This window comes from Patella vulgata, chromosome 9 (genome assembly GCF_932274485.2).
Source record: "Patella vulgata chromosome 9, xgPatVulg1.2, whole genome shotgun sequence".
NCBI lineage: Eukaryota > Metazoa > Mollusca > Gastropoda > Patellidae > Patella > Patella vulgata.
The window spans coordinates 8,326,987-8,350,364 of NC_065887.2; the positions used below are offsets into that span (position 1 = coordinate 8,326,987).

General features: G+C 36.2%; 1 protein-coding gene across 2 annotated transcripts in view; it reads right to left on the reverse strand.

Moving 5' to 3' along the window:
- Positions 1 to 1,234: 1,234 nt before the first annotated feature.
- The window catches only part of LOC126831681 (alpha-catulin), a 77,674-nt gene continuing 55,530 nt past the window's right edge, over positions 1,235 to 23,378 (reverse strand). The window contains exons 4-17 of one of the 2 annotated variants that reach the window (XM_050562310.2): positions 23,048 to 23,167; positions 22,572 to 22,661; positions 21,922 to 22,137; positions 20,759 to 20,962; positions 18,633 to 18,719; positions 17,865 to 18,023; positions 16,548 to 16,640; positions 15,540 to 15,725; positions 13,959 to 13,988; positions 11,304 to 11,354; positions 10,783 to 11,043; positions 9,924 to 10,046; positions 8,785 to 8,868; positions 1,235 to 7,916 (exon numbers count right to left, since the gene is read on the reverse strand). In XM_050562310.2, coding sequence (XP_050418267.1) covers positions 7,749 to 7,916; positions 8,785 to 8,868; positions 9,924 to 10,046; positions 10,783 to 11,043; positions 11,304 to 11,354; positions 13,959 to 13,988; positions 15,540 to 15,725; positions 16,548 to 16,640; positions 17,865 to 18,023; positions 18,633 to 18,719; positions 20,759 to 20,962; positions 21,922 to 22,137; positions 22,572 to 22,661; positions 23,048 to 23,167 — 1,872 coding nt within the window. In that variant the 3' untranslated portion in view covers positions 1,235 to 7,748. The remainder of the gene's footprint in view (positions 7,917 to 8,784; positions 8,869 to 9,923; positions 10,047 to 10,782; positions 11,044 to 11,303; positions 11,355 to 13,958; positions 13,989 to 15,539; positions 15,726 to 16,547; positions 16,641 to 17,864; positions 18,024 to 18,632; positions 18,720 to 20,758; positions 20,963 to 21,921; positions 22,138 to 22,571; positions 22,662 to 23,047; positions 23,168 to 23,378) is intronic. The other variant, XM_050562311.2, reaches the window with a different exon arrangement.

Below are 23,378 nucleotides of genomic sequence, written 5' to 3' on the forward strand. Positions count from 1 at the left end.
GTTGGCGAGATTACAGGTTAGGGTAAGCGTTAGGGCTAGGTACAGGGTTAGGGTTGGGATTAGTGCTAGCCCTGTACCCGTGACCAAACTTGAAGTTGGCCTTATCAGATAGATCTAACCACTGTTGTAGACACCTTATTGATTAGTGACTACCAGGGAACCACTGTGGATCAGTGTGTAAGGTGCTGGGCAGGTCCCAGATTCAATCCTGGTGTCGGTTAAGAAAATTCCTCAGGATTTCCCCCTAGCAAGGAACACCATGTAGTCAGGACCAAATACCAAGGTCTCCTGTACACATTGGCTTGCATGTTAAAGAATCCTTGACAGAATTTTACGAAGAGTAAGTTAATCCAAATTTCCCTCATAGCCCACTGCATGGCATATCCCTATCTTCATTAGCTAGCCTGGTTGGTGCAGAAAAGTAGGATTGAAGCATTTCCAATGCAATTGAATGAGGGTCTGATAGAAATGACAGTTAATATGTAAATGATAGATGGGATCAATCACACCAACATGTGGGAGGGTGGATGGTACCAAGCCCACCAAGGGGAGGGTGGATGGTATCAAGCTCATTAAGGGGAGTGGGATGGTATCAATCCCACCACGGGAAGGGGAGGGGGTGGTATTAAGCCCACCAAGGTAAGGGGAATGGGTGGTATCAAGCCCACCAAGGGAAGGGGGTTGGTATTAATCCCACCAAGGGAAGGGGAGGGGGTGGTATTAAGCCCACCAAGGGAAGGGAAGGGCAGGGGGTGGTATCAAGTCCACCAAGGGGAGTGGGATGGTATCAAGTCCACCAAGGGGATGGGTATGGTATCAAGCCCATTAAGGGGAGTGGGATGGTATCAATCCCACCAAGGGAAGGGAAGAGGTTGGTATTAAGCCCACCAAGGGGAGGGGGTGGTATCAAGTCCACCAAGGGGAGTGGGTGGTATCAAATCCACCAAGGGGAGTGGGATGGTATCCAGCTCACCAAGGGGAGTGGGATGGTATCAAGCTCACCAACTGGAGGGAGATGATATCAATCACGCATATTTAAGGGAGGGGGGTCAGCCGTGTCCTAGTCATGTACAGAGGAAAGACAGCTTTTAGCACTGAGGCTTGTTACTGCTCTTGACAGCCATGGATAGTTAGCATTGTTGGGGACATTTTGGAAGTGAAAAGTAAGATTCAATTTGATGCTGCTCCTGCACCACCAAATTGCTTGACTCAGGTGACAAGGATAACAGTAATATAATGTATTATATTTTATTAAGAAATGAATTGACAGAATTATTGATATACAAACTAAATTCTAACAGTTTTTCTTGTGTCTAGTTTCAGTTAATTTTTCTACTTGATACAAAGAACATCATCTTTTACAACACAGAGAATATCACAGTACAGAATTACAGAGGCCAGTTGAAAAAAAATCATTGTTGCAGAATAATGCCAAATTTGTTTTTAGATCCATTTGAACCTTTCAGCACATGGTACATGTAAATATTAATTATCCTAGTGCCTTCAATCAATTACAGAAAAATAATATTGGTAGATTATTTTCGAAACTGTCATAAAATTTTGCTTCCTAGACCACCTCAAATCATCCGAGTCACAGAATTAGTATACAGATCTTAAATAGTTCACAGTTATTTGCGGGACTCGAACAGTTTGAGTTGTTATAGGCAGCAGTAGTTTCGGGCAATTGCAGGGAGTCAAGTGCTAATGGATTAGTATATTTTGAAAATATCCATGTATAGTATTTAAATTAAAGTTGGATTCCTTTAAGGGTAGGGTGTAAATAATGTTACAATTTGTTATAGACAATAATTAAAATTAAATTTAACCACAAGGAATCTTGCTTTATAAGAATTATTCACATAAACAGAATGAAACAAAAAAAAAAAGTATCCTTTACATTTTCACAGAGATAGAAACTTATATGAATACAAGTATGGCCTCTGTTAATTACAAAGAACAATATTATTTTTTACAAAAAGGCAACAAGTAAACAACAGGAATGCAAGAAAAACAAAAATAAAGCTCAATTCCTGAAAATTAAAAAAAACATTTCAAAGAAATAAAAGAAACAAAAAATAATATCATGTTTTGGAACAAGTTAAGTCTCAGCACGGGTAAAGATCTTTTTGTGGTTTAATAGTCAAGAGTAAGACATGCTAAACACTCGACACAGACTAGGTCATTTCGGGACTAACATGTGGTTTAATTTTTATTTCAATAATTCGCTTGCGCGTAGGGGTCTTTACCAGTGGGAGGAAACCGGAGGACCCAAAGAAAACCCACGAGGTTGGACAGGCGAAACTACCCCTTGTCAAGTACAACCAGGGAATCGAAACAACACCAGTTGACTCAATGACAGACCTTATGTATTGACACTGCACGAGGACGCCAACCAGCGTGTTGTATCAACATGTCTTGCTAGAGACGATTAAACAATTGAAAATACAGACATTATCCCACATGTGCATTACAATGAAATTATCATAGAATATTTCATCTAGGATAAATAATATACAAGTGGCACGTTGCCCATATATTGAATTAAAGATATGCAAAAATCGAAGGATGATGTCACATCTGTATTTTATATGTTTTACTATGCACCTTTGGAAAAATTAATCAATACCTTTTAACCGGCATTTTTTTTAGAGCAATAAAAATAAACCTTGGAAAAAGAATGAAAGCAGACTTTGTGTGGTTCTCAAAACATCTCTGGTTTAAAAAAAAGGACAGTGCACTCTTTAAAAAGTTTGTCAAGACATTATAAACCTAGAAAGCGTTTGGCCGACATTTATTATACAGAATTTAAGTCTCCTCATAATTTTAAAAATGACTGAACACTAGAATAATAAATGCTATTGAAAAGATTTGAGTTTTCGGCAAATGTTTATGTTCTTGCAGTGATATAACATGATGGTATGATGATGATGTATATAATATTATATGTAAATAAAACTAAAAGATTAATACAAACTAAAATTGACTTATAATTGAGGTAAAATAATTAAATCTCTTAAAATACTGGTTAATTCATTAATTTGGACATTCCTAAAACTGTTATCAATTCTGGCCATAATGCACAAGTTACTTCACATAAATGAGCAACCCTCTTGTTGGGTATCTTGTCAAGTCAATGGGTAATAGAATCTACTCACTGTGGAGATACCGACACCATTTCAGTCAGTGCTTCCCTCATAGGGGTGGGTCTTTCAACTTTGAACTAATTTTGGGAAGGGGGGGGGGCATGAGATAATGCACAATATGAAATTGTTGGTATTTGGAGAATGAATTATAGTTGCTGATATCAGTCACGTTAATAGAGTATATGCAGATGTAGGGAGGCGGGGGTCTGTGAGGGGACAAATGTTGGGAACCACTGATTCAGAACATACAAATACACAAAATATAAACACTGCCTGGGACTACTGGAACTTGAAAAATACTCAAAATATTGGGAACAGTTTACCATGGAGATTAACAAGTTGAAAATGATAAATTGATAAATGGAACAATAGCCAAGTCAACTAAAATTAATATAACACTAAACTATCCTAAGAAAACATTTCTGTAAAATAACTCTTCAAGGGAGAGGGACTCGAGTATAACTTTATAACTGCAATTCTAGTCTTTAACTCCTTTTACAAAATAAGAAATTCAACCTTATCACATGAACGTCCGATTCTTGATGTCATCTGTGCCATCAAGTAAAAAAAAAAATCAGAGTTTGTCAACCAATGCACAATTCTGGATACAAGCAAGTTGAGTTTCATGCGGATTGTACTCAGCGTGTTGCCCCAAGAAGAAGAGAAATATTACCAAGTGTATGGAACAATAACACACAACACAAGATTACGGAATACAAATAACGTAAAAGTTTATTTCTGGCAATGTTTCAACGATGGTTCTTTCATCTTTATCAAGCGAAAGATGAGAGAGAACCCTTGTTGAAACATCACCAGAAATAAACTTTTAAGTAACTTGTATTCCACATAATTGAAAAGCCCAGGGGAAGAACGATCTAAGTCACTTTTTCCATGAACCCCAGTTAATGGCGCCATCTGGTAGCAAATTTTATAAGCTTTCTGTGGAACAATCGATATCATGTAAAAACGATCGGAGTCACATCGAACCATAACCCTTCTCAATTGACCTCCCGGTGGAGAACGATCTAAATCCACAGCGTCCCGGTCGCATCAAGAATTCTTATCCATCAGGTTTCTTAGATCGTTCCTCCCCTGGGCTCTTCAATTGTGTCATATGTTATTCTCGTTCAGTTACTAAATGCAACTTCAACAATTTAAAGGAGCTAAATCGCTAACATTTGGGACCTAGAAATTCACAAAAGTGGGTCGCAACACATATAATACTGTAATATGAATGTATATAAACTGATTTACATTTAATGGTTTCCGTTTTTACTCCAATTTCAAATCAGTTATGTTCGGCGAAATAAGTCAGCAATCTCAATCGAGTGCAAATTTCTAGCGTCTAGTTATTCTAGTCTACTTAACTCCATTTGATTTGGTGCAATGTGTCTAGCCTCGTCCCTCAAGTCTCTCAATACAACTGGGGCTGAAGCGCATTATGGTACACAGTATGAGGTGTTTAATAAAACAAGATGACATCTAACAGGAGAAGACTTTGATTATAATTATGACATAATACTTTCATAAAATCAAAACTATAATAATTGTCTAATAGGAATTAATGGAAATTAAAAATGAGTACCCTAAATAATAATTCAATAAATAAAAATTAATATAATTTTTGCATTGCCATTTCATAAAATTAACTGTAATATTATTATTGCTCACAAAAATGATAAAAAAATTAAATGGTATAAATGAAATAATATCAATTCTGGTGACGACTAAAAACATATTAAATGTTTGTGTTTTTAAATAAATGGGACTAAGGGGTTTAACGTCCTACTGTTCTGCTCCGATTGGGCTAATAAAGACAGGCATACGCCATGCTGTATTCCATGAGGAAAATTTTGCCTGGACAGCGGCGCTACAGCCTACTCTTATACTTATATCGAATTCCAACTGCCAAGAGATCTTTTACGTGCACGCCAATGAGTACACAGGACCTCGGTTTTTCGTCCCATCCGAACATGTCCTCCAAGGATGAAGAAACATATTTTATGGTCAACTCACACCAGCACTTATCTTTCCAATAAAACGGAGCAGCAGTAGATAAGCCATCTACACACAATCACATAACTCTCAAACGGCACAAAAGAACCTTTAACTGTCGGGTCGGGATGGGGGTTACAAATTCCTTTTTGTTCTCCTATTCCTTCCCTAAGTTGGACTTCCTTCTCAAATATAATTCGCTCTTGTGTCAACTTTCTAAAGAAAGATTTGTTAGCGATAGTGGAACCAGGTGTTAACCCTCTATGAATGGAAGGGAACGAACAATCCAGGTGATGATAAAGGGTTAAGAGTCTACCACATGAAATAAAACTGCTAAAATGTGAACCCAGTCAGAGAGATACTGTACAATAAAGCATACAAACTAATTTTAAAAATTTAAATAATATACATAGTTAAATATAATTAACAATTTCTAAAAGTAAAATAAAATCTACAAAAAAAATTATATAACTCACTAACCAAAAATAAAATATTGCAGCAAATTATGTTGGAGCTTTTATGAAAAAAAAAATGCCTATAAAGAGCTTTTTGATACATGTATGTATTCTTTGTAAAAAAATACTGTTTACATAAAAAAAATAAGTATATATTGATATTGTAAAGTTTACAATGTAAACCTTAAATATGAGCCTTAAAATTCATAATTTAGCTAAGAATAAAGCAGATCATTCTTATCATCTAGAATAGACAGATGATGGTCCTTATCCTCCCCGAGAATAGGCAGAAAAATAGAGATAATTTTTTGACAATTTCTAGATAAAGGTGTTTGATAGAGCGCTACTTTGCCGCTTAGAAGGAGTTGAAACAAACCAACTTAAACTTTAATATATTATATTTATATAGAGAATGAGTTGATAATATATTTAAATATAATACACAGCAGACTCACTGGGTTGTAATTACCAGTTTCTCTTTGTGAAATATAGAACAGTGAATATCATTGAATATACTCATTTCATGCTGTTAAAAATGTCAAAGATATAGAATGTGCAGAATGAAGGCAAAAAGACACTTTAAAAGGAAAATAACTATTAAGCTACTAATTTACATATATACAAATGACAAATCTGGAATGATGATATTATGGATGAGAAGTGTGGGGTGATGAATTGCTGCGAAATGGAGTGGGGTGGGGTGGGTTGGGTGGAGGATATATGTGAAGAACATGGAAAGGGATCAAAGTGAATTTTTTTAAAAGCAGCATAGCACCAATATAATTTAATTATTATGGAATATTACTATATTAATTTCATATCACAAAAATTGGAAATCAAATATATGGCAGATTTCATATTTACTTCTATTACAATAAACTATCAACCATCTGTCAACCCTTGACCAGGATGAAGAAAGGTGTAGTATCTATCCTGGTACCAAAGATTTCCAATTGTGAAATACCTTATAGAATGTACTGAAATTATTCCGTTTCAGAAATTAACTAAATAAGCCTATAATTTATAAAGTTTACCAAACTAACCTGGTTGAAAGAAGGCCGTAAAACTTTTGTCAGTTTGTGATTAATATGTTTACAAAAGTAGTCTTATTGAAGGCTAAAAACTTTGAAAATATTTGAGAAACAATTTGAAGGAAGAGGGAAGTTAAAGGGTGATAACAATGTAATTTAAATAAAAGCATTATTTACAGAACTTGTCCAATCTTTAAACATTTAAAATTTCTTAAACATAAAAAATAACCCTTTTAAACGTACAAATGACCACAAAAAGGACCAGCGTTATCAAGCAAAAAATCTTGCTAAATCAACAGATTTGTAAGCCTAATAAAATTTGTGGATTATTTTTAAGTAAGTTAAAAAATTTTACCCTGAATAAAAAGCAAAAAATAATGCAAGCAATCATAATCAACAAACTTAATAATTTGACAATTTCACCAAGCTCAGAACACATCCCATTTTCTAAAAGTAAAATAGAACACAGAATATTAAAACATGAAGATATTTTACACGTTGATTTTAGACTATTAACATTTGCACCTTCAGTTTATATTGCAATAATCCCACTGGACTTAGTTTTAAAAAACGACAAAAACATATCGACTGGTATATTCAAATACTTTTCAATTAAAACCTATAAAACTGTTTAAAAGCACAACTTGTTTTGGAGTACATTTCTTTCTGGTTGCTTTTTTATTTTTTTTTATTGTACTTGTGACAGGTCATTGATTGGGTTTCCATTAAAATAATGTCGGAAATCTAAACACTTTGATCTCCTGGATGTAAGTAGTTTGTTGTTTAAGCATCTGTACTGGACAATACAAAGTTTGTTGACCCTAATATCTAATTGCTGACCTTGTGGTTGTAATTCTTAAACCAACTTGTAGCTTTATGACACAAATATTAAAAAATGATTATTTATTGATCATGCAACCAGGAGCATTAATTTCACATCTTTTTTTTCGGCACGGAACTCCTCTTGTAACATAGCAACATGAATCGATGATCCTGGACAAACAACATTCTTGAACAAACATTTTGAATTGAAGACAATCCATCCACTTGAAATCCACTTCCACAAAAAAAAATATCGGATCTAGTCATCCAACAGGACGAGAAATAGTTCTGAGTTACGGTTGTCATGAGCAGTGGATGTTGCGATTAAGAGACGCGCTGCGATATAGGTCAGAATGCGGAGAAAGTCCAGAATCGGTGGTGTCCGATCCACTAGATCTCATGTCGAACTGGGCGGGGCTACGATAACGTAATGATAAGGAACTTGGTGATGAACGGTAATCTATGTTGAACTGAAAGATAGAAAAACATTCAATATTACAGTTAACAATTAAATACAAATTAAACTCACCCTGTGTCTTATCTATATATGCACCTAATATAATAAATGAAATGAAATGGGGTTTAACGTCCTACTGTTCTGCTCCGAACTGGGCCCTAATATAATAAAATACATTTAATTGTGTATGTTCTTGTTTTAGTATTTAACGTCCACTTCTACGGATGGTGATATCACAGAGAGAGAGAGAGAGAGAGAAATGGGGTTTAACGTCCACTCGACACAAACTAGGTCATTTCGGGACTAACATATGGTTCAATTTTATTTACATAATTCGCTTGCGCGTAGGGGTCTTTAGCAGTGGGAGGGAACAGGAGGACCCGGAGAAAACCCACGAGGTTGGACAGGCGACCCTACTCCTTGCCACGTACAACCGGGGATTCGAAACCACGCCAGTCGACTCAATGACAGACTTTGGGATACAGCACGCGCACGCTAACCATTCAGCCATCCAACCCCCCGTGATATCACAGACAAGTTGTCTAATTTTATTATGCTTAGCACATGCGCAGGGGTCTTATATATGAGAGGAAACTGGAGTACCTGGAGTAAACCCACGAGGTTGAAAAGGCACCCCTATCTCCAAGCCACATACAACGCCCAGACCAGGGGTCGAAACCACGAACACAAGCCAGAGGTGACTGGCCACCTAGAGCATGAAGAGCGACACTCTAGACCACTAGGCCATTCCAACCCGCTGATTATGTATGTTGTTAAAATCAATATTGAACCTTTATTCTGGCAAGTTGGGACAATAAGAATAATCTTTTCTCATTTAAACCAACAAGCTTTTTAAACCAATCAAATAATAAAACACGTACCTTTGTCGCACAGATAAAACAAGTTGTAACTATTTTAGCGATGACATTCATCAAATTCTTAGTTTCTTGTATAGTACTATCAACCTGAAATAGATTATCATACACTTGTAGAGAGAGAGAGAGATGGGGTTTAACATCCACTCGACACAAACTAGATCATTTCAGGATCAACATATGGTTCAATTTTATTTCAATAATTTGCTTGCGCATAGGGGTCTTGACTAGGGGTCATTAGCAGTGGGAGGAAACTGGAGAAAACCCACGAGGTTGGACAGGCGACCCTACTCCTCGTCACGTACAACTGAGAAATTAAAACCATGACAGTTGACTCAATGACAGACTTTATGATCCAGCGAGCACCTTGCTAACCATTCTGCCATCCTCCCCCCCCCCCTACACTTGTTTAGAACTATAAACCCTACAGTTGTACTCCGATAAATTATTAGAACACATTTTAAGTTAAAAGTATTGAGATAAAATAACACATTATAACCAGAGTAGACATATTATGTCTCATATGAGAACACATTATAATCAGAGTAGAGAAATTAAACACATTATAATCAGAGTAGTGATATTAGAACAATAATAATAGTAAAGAAATTATAATCGGAGCAGAGAATTTATAACACATTATAATCAGAGTAAATTTATAACACATTATAATCAGAGTAAATTTATAACACATTATAATCAAGAGTAAATTTATAACACATTATAATCAGAGTAGAGATATTATAACACATTATAATCAGAGTAGAGATATTATAACACATTATAATCAGAGTAGAGATATTATAACACATTCTGATCAAAGTAGAGATATTTTAACACATTCTGACCCCGAAAGTGTTGAGATGATGGAGGGTTTTGTAAACCAGTGATTGTATTTCGTATAAATTGTGTTGTGTTTTTGATTTTGCTCAATTGCTAAATGCCACTCAAGGACTACAATTGTGTACATAAAGATGTCAGTTCATTCAGTGGTGCACAGGTTTTTCCCGGTAAAAAGTACATATTGCTTAGTTAAAGGGGCTGCCTGTTTTATAAGTTAAAGGGCCTGTCTGTTTTGTAAGTTAAAGGGCCTGTCTGTTTTATAAGTTAAAGAGCCTGTCTGTTTTATAAGTTAAAGGACCTACCTTATTAAACGTTGGTGTTTTACCAAAGGTTGATGATTTGAGTGTAAATAGAATCTGTTGACAGGAGACAGGAATGCGATCTACATACGCTAACATTTCTTCTTTTATAGGACATGATGGAACCTAAAATAACAGGAAATATATATATAAAATACAACATTGAACCCTTTTACAATGAGCTATAAGGGAATTTTGCCTGGACAGCCATGCTATGAGCTGATGTTAAATCGATCTCCAACTGTCAACATGCTGCCAATGGTATAGACGGGATCTCTGTTCACATCACTGGAAACACCAAGGCTGTCTGGTTAGTGAGCCAGCACAATTCCCACCACACTCATCCAGCAAGACACCCTGGTTAGTGAATCAGCACTGTGCCCCCTACACCCAGCAAGATACCCTGATTAGTGAGCCATGCCCCATGCCCACCACACCCATCCAGCAAGATACTCTGGTAAGTGAGTCAGTACCGTGCCCCCCCCCCCCCACACCTAAAAAGATACCCTGGTTAGTGAGCCAGCACAATGCCACCACACCCATCCAGCAAGATACCCTGGTTTGTAATCCATGCTCCATACCCAACACACCCATCCAGCAAGATACCCTAGTTAGTAGACCAGCCCAATGCCCCCGCACACCCAGCAAGATACCCTAGTTAGTGAACCAGCACCATGCCCCCCACACCCAGCAAGATACCCTGAGTGAGCCAGCACCATACCCTCCACACCCAGCAAGATACCCCGAGTGAGCCAGCACCATGCCCCCCACACCCATCCAGTAAGATACCCTGCTTAGACAACCAGCACCCAAAATATCCAATCATTTACCTAAAAACATGACATAATTGAAAGGTCCTTACCCTCTGTGCAAAATCACGAACAGTTTTATATAATTTATTGCCTTCCTCCGCGAAAAACTCAGCTTGAACAAAAAGATCCTGCGTGGTTCGTAGAGCACCTTCCCCACGGGTAAATAAATACATAGAGAACGCCATACTGGACATATTCCTCGCTCTCTTCACTATATCATTATCTGGCTCCTCCCATTTATCTGTTTCTGCATCCATCTCGGAGGTGATCAGTTTCATCTCCAGACCAAGTTTAGCAATCTTTGCTTGTTCCTGAAAGCAGAATAAAATGTTACGTTATAGTCAAGTTCGACCCTGTCTTGAACAACTCTATGATTTCCAGCGAGTTTCGTCACCACTGATGAAAGTGTAAGACATTAGTGCTAAATACACAAGATTAAATGATTCAGGGGTTACAATGCTACTATTAGAATTTCTTAAGTTATTATGCATATTCTACAATAAGTAAGATTAAAAGCTGATTAATTATGACAGATTATTCTGTTTTTCATAGCCTTTTTGTAAATACTTACCTCAGCATCTAATCTAGCTGGACGTAAAGATCGAGATGTTGTTCCATGTTTCTGCAAATAATAAATACGTTTTTTTAAAACTGTCTACTTTGTTGTATTTCTTATACCAGTTGTAAACATCAAAGTAATTTTGAAACAAGTAGGCAATGTCTTTGTCCATGTATTTAGCGTATGAACAATCAGATATTATTCATTAATAATAATACCTCAATATTCACTAATGTGTAGACCAGCCAGGCCCGTAACTAGGGAGGGGGGGGGTGCAAGGCCCCACCTGCGAAAAGTTTTGCCCCCCCCCCCCCCCCAGTGAAAAAATTCCTGACCATACAAAAAATAGATATACATTGTCCGTTAATTTTACAGCACCCCTGAGAACACTTCCCGCCCCCCTCGTTGCTCTGGGTTAGTTACGGCCCTGAGACCCGCATGTAATTCTTTATTCATAAATTACATAATTCAATGTCAACCTCTTTTAAAGCCTTGATTAAGCCCACATTTAATATTTATTACATTTTATATGCCACAACAGATGTAAAACTGAAAGTAAAGATCTTGTCATATTCATAAGAAGAATGTGAATATTCATAAGCCGAATATAAATATTCATAAGAAGAATATAAATATTCATAAGAATATTCATACAACAAATAGAACAATGTTTGGAATGACACAATGATAATTCACACCAGATTGACAACAGATTAAAGAGGTGATTTTAAATTTTTGAAAATAAAAATTAAAAAACTAAAATAAAATGTGAAGAGATTTGACAAACACAAAGAAAATTTTAAAATAGCAAACAAAAAATTGTCAAGTAATGAATGTGGTAACATCTTTCTGTTTTTTTTTAATAAAAACAATTTATTTGACAAATAGTGAACAAAAAATTATCGAAAAATAGTGAAGAAAACATTATTTAAAAAAAAAACCAGCTTGGTTTTGGAATCTGTTTGTTTAAACTATGTAAGAGTGATCATTCTGGTTGGCTCAGTTAAGGTCTAAAATGTTAAAAAAAATTGTTGGAAAGATTCTGAAATCATTCTCAAAAGATACTTAAAGGAATCTAGAACCTTATTCACAAAAGCATAAATTCCTTAAAATGGACTAACGTTAAGTATAAAACATATTTTCAAGGCACTGTATACCTGTAGACTGACATTTGTATTTTGGAAGTTTTTAGCTGTAATTCTATCAGTGACAATAGTGAATTGAACTAATAACCACATACTACTCTTTTAAAGGTGTGTTACCATCCCAGCTCCCGATTTATTTCCTTATTATTTTAGCCAAAAAATCTTTGAGTAATCCGTACTCTGAATATTCCGAATTACGACATCAATCAGCCGTCCCGGCACATGATTTCCATTGAATCAATACTGTATAATCCGGCCTTCAATCGGTGGGTGTGAAGCCACAAAAGATTAACAAGCAATCACCAATCAATTATCGGTGAGATTAAAACTCCCTCGCGTAGGTCTTTGTTGATTACTTTGATAATTTTACAATCTCTTGTAAGACAGTTGTGACAAATACTCAAGAATACCCACGAATTTTCCCACGAATTATTCAGTCGTAAAAATTTTCCTAGCACCTGTTGGAAACATTCGTTGCGCATGCCGATTGTTAAATGAAATAAAAATTAATGTAATAAAATTTTGAATGTACAGAAAGGTTTATCATTTTTACAGGGAATAACGTTCTGGGGATTCGAAGCTACATTATAGTAATACTTCCGGTTTTCGAAGTTACAATAATACTTCCGGATTTGAGAAAACTGAGTATTCCGACACTCTGCGTAATCCGACATATTTTAAAGATCCCGTAGGATGTCGGATTTGACAGAGTCCACTGTAGTTTCTTATTGATGTATTTGAGGCATATAGGGCAATATTTTAATTAAAATAAGGCGAACAATTTTATGTAAATTATTAACTTAAGTCTAAGAATGCTTTGTGAACTTAGGGGTGGATATATTTCATGACGATAATGAAATTTGGAATGAATGAATGAAATGGATTTCAACATAACTTCCTAGCCCCAACCAGCTGGCTAATGAAGATGATGCTATGCCATCCCTTGTTGTTCTATGAGGGTAATTTGGCCCGAATGGCAACAGAAAGAGAGAAATGGGGTTTAACGTCCACTCGACACAGGCTAGGTCATTTCGGGACTAACATATGGTTTAATTTTATTTCAGTAATTCGCTTGTGCGTAGGGGTCTTTAGCAGTGGCAGGAAACCGAAGGACCTGGAGAAAACCCACGAGGTTGGACAGGCAACCCTACTCCTTGTCACGTACAACTGGAGATTCGAAACCATGCCAGTTGACTCAAGTTCTTTTTTACGCATGACAACATGTACATGGAACATCAGTTTATCAGGCCATCAGTCCTACACCACTGACAGATTGAAACCACGTTTGAAAATATCTGGCAACCCTGGCTTCAAACCCTGGACCTCCTGGTCAGTACCGGTGCCTAATTCACTGAGCCACTGTGGAATCCTAACGAATATGGTTATCAGAACTATTTAAATCACACTACACAAAGTAAACATTTGTAAAATAAACATATTGTAAAAAGATGACGAACAAGAAAATAAAATTCCACTGTGCTTGTGAACGATAAATATTACGAGGGTTACACATTTTACTTACTGATGAGGATGATGATGACGTACTCATTATCTGTTCAGGTGAAAATAAAAACATTACTACTAATCCTACTCTGGCTTAAACATACATTATGCAAAAGATAAGTATGCCTATTGCAAGTCTTTATTTAGGCTTTAGATGTTATAAAAATGATTAATAAGACCTTTATTTACATGGCAAGCTCAAAATCAACTCTGTAGACCCTCAGATGGCTTGGATTTAAACAGTCGTCCATTTAAAATTAAATGAAGAAATGGCCGACCAAGCTAACGTCAATCAAACGATAGGCAATTATCGTAGACGGTGTGGACACAGTTGATGTCTGATGTCTATTTCTAGTCCAAACTTCCAACAGTGACAATTCCGTTCAGAATAAAGAAATTCTTTTTATAGCAAGAATGGCCAACTCTGGATTCAACTCTTAACTAATGTATCTTTAATTATTAAAATATTAATAGTTCTTCTTTTTTTGTTGAACCTCACTGGTGACTCAACCCTCAAGTGAAAAGTATTGTCAAATACTGATGTCTGATTTAGGTGTATGCTAAACAACCCACATCTATAGTGTTCCACAAAATTTATTTTTTTTGCTTTTAAAGTTTTCTAAATTGCTATTAAATAATTAAAAGGCGTATGAGTGCATTATTTGGGATGTGAAATGAATATCGGTACACTTTTAAATCAATATAAATGGTCATAAATTGTGTAAGCGGCATTTAGTAACAGAATGATAATAATATATGGAATACAAGTTAATTGAAAGTAATCTTGAAACGTCGCCAAAAATAAATTATTCGAGTAACATGTATTCTAGGGTCATGTATATGTCATTTTAGCGCATTTGTGATCTGTAAACCATGATTACCTAATCAACGCCACATGTTTCAATCAGAAGATGACAGGTCGGAGTATAAAAAACGATAAATGAAATGAAATGAAATGAAATGGGGTTTAACGTCCTACTGTTCTGCTCCTATACTGGGCTAATGAAGACGGGCATACGCCATCCAGTGTGCTATGAGGGAAATTTTGCCCGGGCAGCGGCACTATTGCCTACTCTTATATCGAATTCCAACTGCCAGGGGATCTTTTACGTGCATTCCAATATATACACGGGACCTCGATTTTTCGTCTCATCTGAAGGACTAGACAGCAATCCTTGTCAGGCCCTCCGTTCCAAAAAAAAAAAAAAAAAAAAAAAAAAAAATCAATATAACTGTTTGATTTGAGAGACAGAGAGAGGGGGTTTAACGTCCACTCAACGCAAACTAGGTCATTTCGAGACTAACATATGGTTCAATTTTATTTCAATAATTCATGTGCGCATATGGGAATGTAGTAGTGGGAGGAAACCAGAAGAACCAGAGAAAACCCTTGAGGTTGGACCCTTCTCCTTGTCAAATAAAACTGGGGAATCAAAACCATACCAGTTGACTCAATGATAGACCTTATAATACAGCACACATGCGCTAACCATTCAGCCATACAACCCCCTGTTTAATTTGGAGTGAGAAATTTTTCAAGGACTTCATTATAATTATCATATCTTTATTAATTAAACAGAATAGAACTGGATAATCTTACCCCAGGTCTAGGTAACGATAAGTAGACAAGTTTATCCATCTTGCCGAGACAGACATCGTTAACCTCTTTGACTAGTATTGAGAGATCGTTTATTTGAGACTCCCAGGCATCAGCGAATACATCTAGATTCTCACGAGCTATTTTACTGTTAGGATACTGGGCTAATGTCTGGGCTGCAAACAGGGTCTGAAATAAGTAAATGAAAAAACAGAAATGTAAAGAAATGAAATAAGTTTTTAACATCTTATTTTTCCGCAGAGGTCTTTCTTTAGGCCTGAAATGTTATATAAATCAAAACTCAGCTATTGTATGTAATTTTAGCACATTTAGCGGCCTTAGCTTAGTTCAGAATTAAGTAATTTGACTGAAATTTTCAACATATTCCCTTCTTATTATCTATTTTTCAACTATCATAGCGAGAACTGTCAGCTCTTTATATTAATCTTACATAATGCATGTTAAATGGGCCAAGGCAGATTGGCATTTGCCATGCATCCATTGTGCTATATGGGTAATAGTGACTGGACATTGGTGCTACAGCCTACTCTTATTTCGAAGTCCAAATGTCAGTGGTTCTTTAACGTACTTAGTTCTTCGTCTAATCCAAACGACAACATGTTTCTTTATGAAATTGGGGCCATGATGATTCTGTGAGTAAGACATTGGCTCGTTAACCTGTAGGTAGCATTTTCGATCCCTGCGTTGGCCAAGGAATTTCATCAGGAAAAAGACCCCTTAACAATTGGCCGAGGAAGTTCATCAGGAATTTTCCTGCGTGGTTCTTCCTTGTCAGTGGTGCAGGACTGAGGGCCTGGCAAAGGACCACTTAGCATCGTTCGGATGGTACGAAAAACAGATGTCCCGTGTACGAATTGGCGTGCATGAAAAAGACCCCTTAACAATTGAAGTAGGATGTTAAACCCCATTTTATTTCATTTCTTTATCAAATATCATTTAGTGTTGTATCAGGAGGCCACATGTAATTGAAGATACGTCAAGTGTACTCACCAATGGACCAATACTGTGTATAAAAGTGTCATTATGTTCAGCTGTTATAATCAACGGTTCCGTTGTGGCCATATGTCGAAATAATTTACAAACCTAAAATAAATTCACATCATTTGTATCTTTATTGAAAACAACCCAGAGAAATTTAACATAAGATAAATAGAACATGAAATCATTAATGTAGAAATACTGGTAAAAACAACAGTTAAAGGAGCTAAATCGCTAACATTTGGGACCTAGAAATTGACAAAAGTGGGTCGCAACGCATATAATACTGTAATATGAATGTATATAAACTGATTTACATTCAATGGTTTCCGTTTTTACTCCAATTTCAAATCAGTTATGTTCGGCGAACTAAGCCAGCAGTCTAAAGCGAGTGCAAATTTCTAGCGTCTGGTTATTCCAGTCTACATACGCCGTTTGATTTGGTGCAATGTGTCTAGCCTCGTCCCTTGAGTCTCTTGATACAACTGGGGCTGAAGCGCATTATGGTACACGATTCGTGTACCAATGGTAAAATGTTTATTTTGTCTAAAATATTGGATATCAAAAGCCCACCTTTTTCCGGTAAGATCACAACATGAATGTTGATTTAATTTGACAAATAAATCGTGTTTTCAATGTTGAAGATTTTGGATGATATTTAGTTAGAGACTTAGCTACTTTAAAACCACACAACAACTTTATAACAGCAGTGTCTGTCTGAGTTGGGATCTCCACCATTTATCTTCATATATTCCATTTGTGCATTTCTGGGTATCATAATTAGGATGTTGGTCTATGCATTGGTGTCAGACATGAGTTGTGGATCAATTCTTACTTGACGAGTCAGAAGTGTGTTGTCGATCAATTCTTATTTGACACATCAGAAGTGAGTTGTGGATCAATTCTTATATTACATTACATTCTGTCAGACGTGAATTCTCGATCAATTCATACTTTAAATTGTGTCAGAAATGCATTCTGTATCAATTCTAACTTCAGGTGATGTGGGAAGGTTGATCAAATAATTTTTGAATTTTTCTTTCTTTTGTGATAAATATTTGTTAATATTAAGTGCCACTTATGACCCAAATAGCTTTTTTTTTGCATAGGATCACTAATCACATTGGGGGGGGGGGGGGGCTTCTCTATGCAAAATTTCAGCACTGTAAAGACGTAAATTCCACAAAAAATATTGCTTTTAAAATGTTGATATCCTAACTGCGTTATGAAGATTAGAATATGTTTTTCTCTCATACCTCATAAACTAAATCTGACAATTTTTGAGACTCGACAACGGTCAGAACTATGACATACATATGTTAATCTTACCTCTTCAATCTGTTCCTGATGTTCATCAAATTTAATAGTGAGTTCATCCACGTATTCTACTTCTCCGTTGATACCAGCTCGCTGTAACCCACGCAATAATTCATGATCTTCATTCATCTTAAATAGATCAGACGCTTGCTCCATCGCTGTATCCAACAACTAGAAAATAATATTTCCTATTAGATCCTTAAAATAAATTTATCTTTATTTATTGCCTATTAGATCCACCCCAAACCATCCTAACTAGGGCTCCTAAGACACCCCTCCCCCAACCCCTATCGCTCCTTAGACAGCCCAAACTCCCCAACTAGGGCTCCATCATGTCACATGCACAGCTATGGCACCCGCACGAAGTCATATTTGGTCCTATAATGCAGAAAACTATTCACATATTTCGGGCGATTTGAGGTGATCTAAGGAAGAGTAGTTTCAGACTGTTCAGGGATGTACCAGTATACCACCTTTCTCTAATGTTCTTCAAGAAACTGGGATAGTCTCTATTAATCACATGTACCAAGTGCTAAGGAAGAGCCGTTTGAGACTGTTTTTGATCTGTTCAGGGATGTACCTGTATTAATATATTCTTCAAGAAACTGGGATAGTCTCTATTAATCACATGTACCAAGTGCTAAAAGGGGTATATTGATGATTCATTCGTTAATTATAACAATTATAAAATACTGTGAGATATAAACTCTCTGTATTAGAAGTTTTAAAGGGAGATAACTTTTACAGCTTTTTCATTTCCCTCTCCATTATTTGACTAACCTGTTTACGTAGATTTTTAGAAGCTTCTATTGTTTTTAGTAAAACTGTTTCTAATTCTGGGGTAATTGTATGGTTCTCTTTCGGACTCTGAAAATACACCAAAACAGAGATAGATCATAAGATAAGTCATACTAATAACTTTAAAAAAAAAAAATTTCTCTGGAAATAGAATAGAAATATTCTGGTTATCAGATACTGCTGTATAATTTTAAAGTTTAGATATGTAACATGTATTCAACTTATTGTGAGGTAAAGTTCAGATATGTATGTACATGTAACATCTATTCAGCTTATTGTGAAGTAAAGTTTAGATATGTAACATCTATTCAGCTTATTGGGAGGTGAAGTTTAGATAAGTTTAGATATGTAACATCTATTTAGCTTATTGTAAAGTTCAGATATGTAACATGAGAATGAGTAGCCTACTTATCTAAAAGAATCATGTCAACAGCTTGAATAAACAGATGATGAGATAAAAACAAAACCTTCAAATCAGATGTTTGTGAGAAGTCAATATTTAGTCACATGTAGTAGTAGTTCTTGGTGTTTAACGTCTGCTTCCACATAAGTGATATCGCAGACAAGACATAGGAGAGCCGAAGCTGATTCCTGTTTTTAGAATATGATTTTGCAATCTTTCCATTTGGCATTAGGCCATGGATTTGGTTTAGTGGGAAGTTCTTCCCTTTATAAAAACCTCCCTCCCATATCAGATTATCTGTTGGCAATAAAAACATTTGTCCCGTGTACAGGTTGGCGCAGACATAAAAGCCTCATCAAATTATCTGTTGGGAATAAAAACAATTGTCCCGTGTACAGGCTGGCACGCACGTAAAAGAACCCTCAACTTTTAGAATTTTATATGTTTATCTTCATTAGCCCAGTTGATGCAGGAAAATAGGACCTTAAACTTCATTTCATTGATATATGATGCTGAATTGATTGAGAAGGTTTTTTTATTAAACTTCTAGATAGATAATTCTATAACCTGGGAATCAGGGTGGGAATCAGGGTTTACTGAAGGACATGGTAGATCATTCTATAGCCCAGAATCAAAGTGTATTGACGAACGTGTGTAACACCTGTAATGTGTGAACTTTACCCGACTACTGGTCAGTAAACAAACAGGTGAGATACAGGTAGAATGTTAGAATACCTGTCATACTATCATCTCACCTCTATGGTTAGCACGTGCGCACCGTATCATAAGGTATGTCAGTGAGTCAACTAGCTTGGTTTCAATTCCCCGGGTGTACATGACAAGGAGTTGGGTCGCCTGTCCAACCTCATGGGTTTTCTCTAGATCCTCTCGTTTCCTCCCACTGCTAAAGACCCCTAGAAAAGGGGTTTAATATCCACTCGACAAAAAAATTTGTCATTTCGGGACTAACATATGGATCAAATCTATTTCAATAATTCGCTTGTGTGTAGGGGTATTTAGCAGTGGGAGGAAACGAGGTTGAACAGGCGACCCGAAGAACCCCCGAAAAAAACCCCAGAAGGCTGGACAGTCGACTCTACTCCTTGTCATGTTCAAGCGGGGAATTGAAACCATGCAAATCGTGAGAAGGTGAATTGTGATACAACGATTCAATTTTATGTTTTTTTAAATCGGATAAAAATTATGACCTCTATAGGGTCCAGAAGCTAAAAAGGCGATTTTTCGTACAATCAGGGGCCATAATTCAGGAAATTACATTCCGATATGCACGAATATCGAAAGGAACTGAGAACTTTGGGTTATAAGCATACATTTCAAGTTTAAACCAAATCGGACCTCTACAGTGTTCACAAGCTAAAAACGTGATTTTTCGTACAATCAGGGGCCATAATCCATGAAGTTACAGTCCGATACATGCCAATATCGAAAGGAACCGAGATCTTAGGGTGATAAACCTATATTTCAAGTTTCATTGAAATTGGATAAAAATTGTGACCTGTAGACTGCTCACAAACAATTGTGGACGGACGGATGGACAGGGGCGACGACAATATACGTCCACATGAAAATGTGGGCGTATAAAAACGCTACTGTAACAAGTTGAACAAGAAAAGTAGGGTGTGAAACTCCATTTCATTTTGTTATCAGATTACAAAACACGCCAATATAAATGACAATAACTTACAACATTGTGGCCTGTCTTGATTAAAACATGTAGCTGATCACGAAGACTGTCAGAAAGTTGGACTATTTTTTCTCGGTTATCATGTGACGTGTAGGCGGAGTCTGTAAAATCTTGAACACCTTCAACCACAGCATCAAATGCTCCCTGGAGTTTATCTTCTGTTGCTGGACCAATGAGAGTGATCCTTGTCAATTCTACTTGGTCCTGTAAATAATTATGAATGTCAGGATGTTTTTCATTGGACGAAATAAAATGTAGACAATCTATACACTTAACACTTAAAGGACAATATAAGTGTCAGTCATTATTACATATGTGATAGAACTGGTTTAAACACCTTCCAAATATAATTTTAACACAGAGATCACTGCTACGATAGATGCGTTATGAAGATTTCAAGAACGGGAAGTGAAAAACGCAAATGGAAAACACGAGTTATCCTTCTATAGAACTGACTGAAGTGACGAGTGATAACAGATAAACGGGAAAATTTCTGCTCACTAATAAATCCTTCACAAAGACCAAATGTTGTTTTGTGAGGCTGTGAGGGGATATCTAACAATCAAAAAAAATAATTGACTCTCATCAGTTCCATCACATATGTGATAATGACTGACACCAATATTGTCCTTTAATTACTTTGACTGCTGATCATTTACCACTAAACCTACAGAATGACAGCGGATCAAAGTTGTGTTTCATTCCATTCTTATTGTTGTTGCATACAGCCGAGAAATTTAGGGCCGTGTGGAATATGCTGAATTTGTTTTTGTACAGTATCTCAGATACGGTGTATGTTTAACACTGGTTGAACAATATATTAAGACGTGGATATAAGACTTGGCCAATAGGGTTGAAAAATGCATTGAAACCACATGAATTTTTTCAATTTGAAAGATGGCTCAAAAATTCTAATCTTTAAGTGGCATGTAGTGATTGGGGTACACAATAACAGAACACAATTTTTATGGGAAACAATCACTGGTTTTATTCTAAAAGCACGACGTTTCGACAAGTATCCTCTTATCGTTCTAAACCAATGGCACAAAGCGTGCCATTTCGTCTGGTTCACTTACATCCTGTATCATTCGCCTGACAAAAACGAGAGTATCCTCATCGGAACATTGCATAGTAAATTGTATTAAAACGATCTATAAACTTACTTCAAAATCTTTAAATGCCCGACTGGCCGTGGGTTGTGATGTATTTAAGGCGATTCCCGAATCTCCGTTAGTTGTGGGCGATGAGTTTCCATTCATATATAAACCAGATCCATCTGTTACCACATGTTGTAGCAGATCTAACGCTCTCTTCATCTGTACGAAAACACCGTCACGATTTCTTCTTGCTGCCTGACAATCTGGATGGCGTAAACACGTCTGAAATAAGTAACATTCAGTTTATAATAATTTCGATTCAATGAAATCCTGCTTATGAAATGAAATTAAATAGGGTTTACATTCCTACTTTTTAATCTTTTTTCTAAGCTTGATACCAAAGGGGTGTGTTCATGTGGTCTGAATCCTGTACTTTAGATCATAAGGTTTGTCATTAAATCATGGTTTTGATCCCAGGCTTGTACATGTATGTGACAAGGCGTCAAGTTGCCTCCCCAACCTTGTCGGTCCTCTCTGGGTCAATTTGTTTCCTCCTACTGCTAAAATACCCCTTTGTGAAATGACCTAAATGACTTTCAATATCAATTCAGTACGGCACTATTATCAACCACTCTTGCAATCCAGCAAGACTATGTGATAATTGTGTCCTAATCTGGTAAGTTGGTGAAGTATTAACTATATGTATATTGCCCTACCTTTGATGATGTTAAGAGCATCATGGTAGATTTCTCTAATATAGCTCTAGCTGATCCCATCTGTGCTCTATGTTTCTCACTCTTTAAATCCTGAAATATATCAAATCAATTTATATATATACATGTATATATCAAATACATGTATATCAATATATCAATATCAAATATATCTATATCAAATCAAATATATCAATATCAAATCAAATCAACATATCAGATCAATATAATCAAATCAATTTAACCAATCAAATATTTAGTAGAATCCAGTGCCAAAAGACCATCAAGAGCAGCATCAGGTCCTACAGAAAATTTTAACCAGTACTGTCACATAATTTGTTGAGTGTCTTAACAAAAATAAAACAATTTTTAGAAACAAATTAAAAAATATTAGATGTCGATTATGCAAATTAAAGAAGTCTATAGTTTGATTGTCACATTGTATGTTTATTAGTTCCAGATTTTACAAATTATCTTACATTTTGTCGATCTCCAGATAAATGAGCAAGCTCCACCATATCGGTACCAAACTGACTGAATGACTTCACGAAATCAGTAAAATTTGTGACGGCTTCAACTATCAATAAACTGTGGAATACCTGAAAAAATACACAGCAATAATTACACATGGAAATAGACAGTTTCTATATTTGGCTATTAACATCTGCATCAACAGGGCAAATAAAGATGGTCAAACGTCATGCTGTGTAGGACTATTATGAGCGAATTTTTCCCCGCCACCCAAGACTTTCCTTGCCAGGCCCTTGACCTGCATGACTGACAAGGAGAAACTATAGACTTGTAAATCCT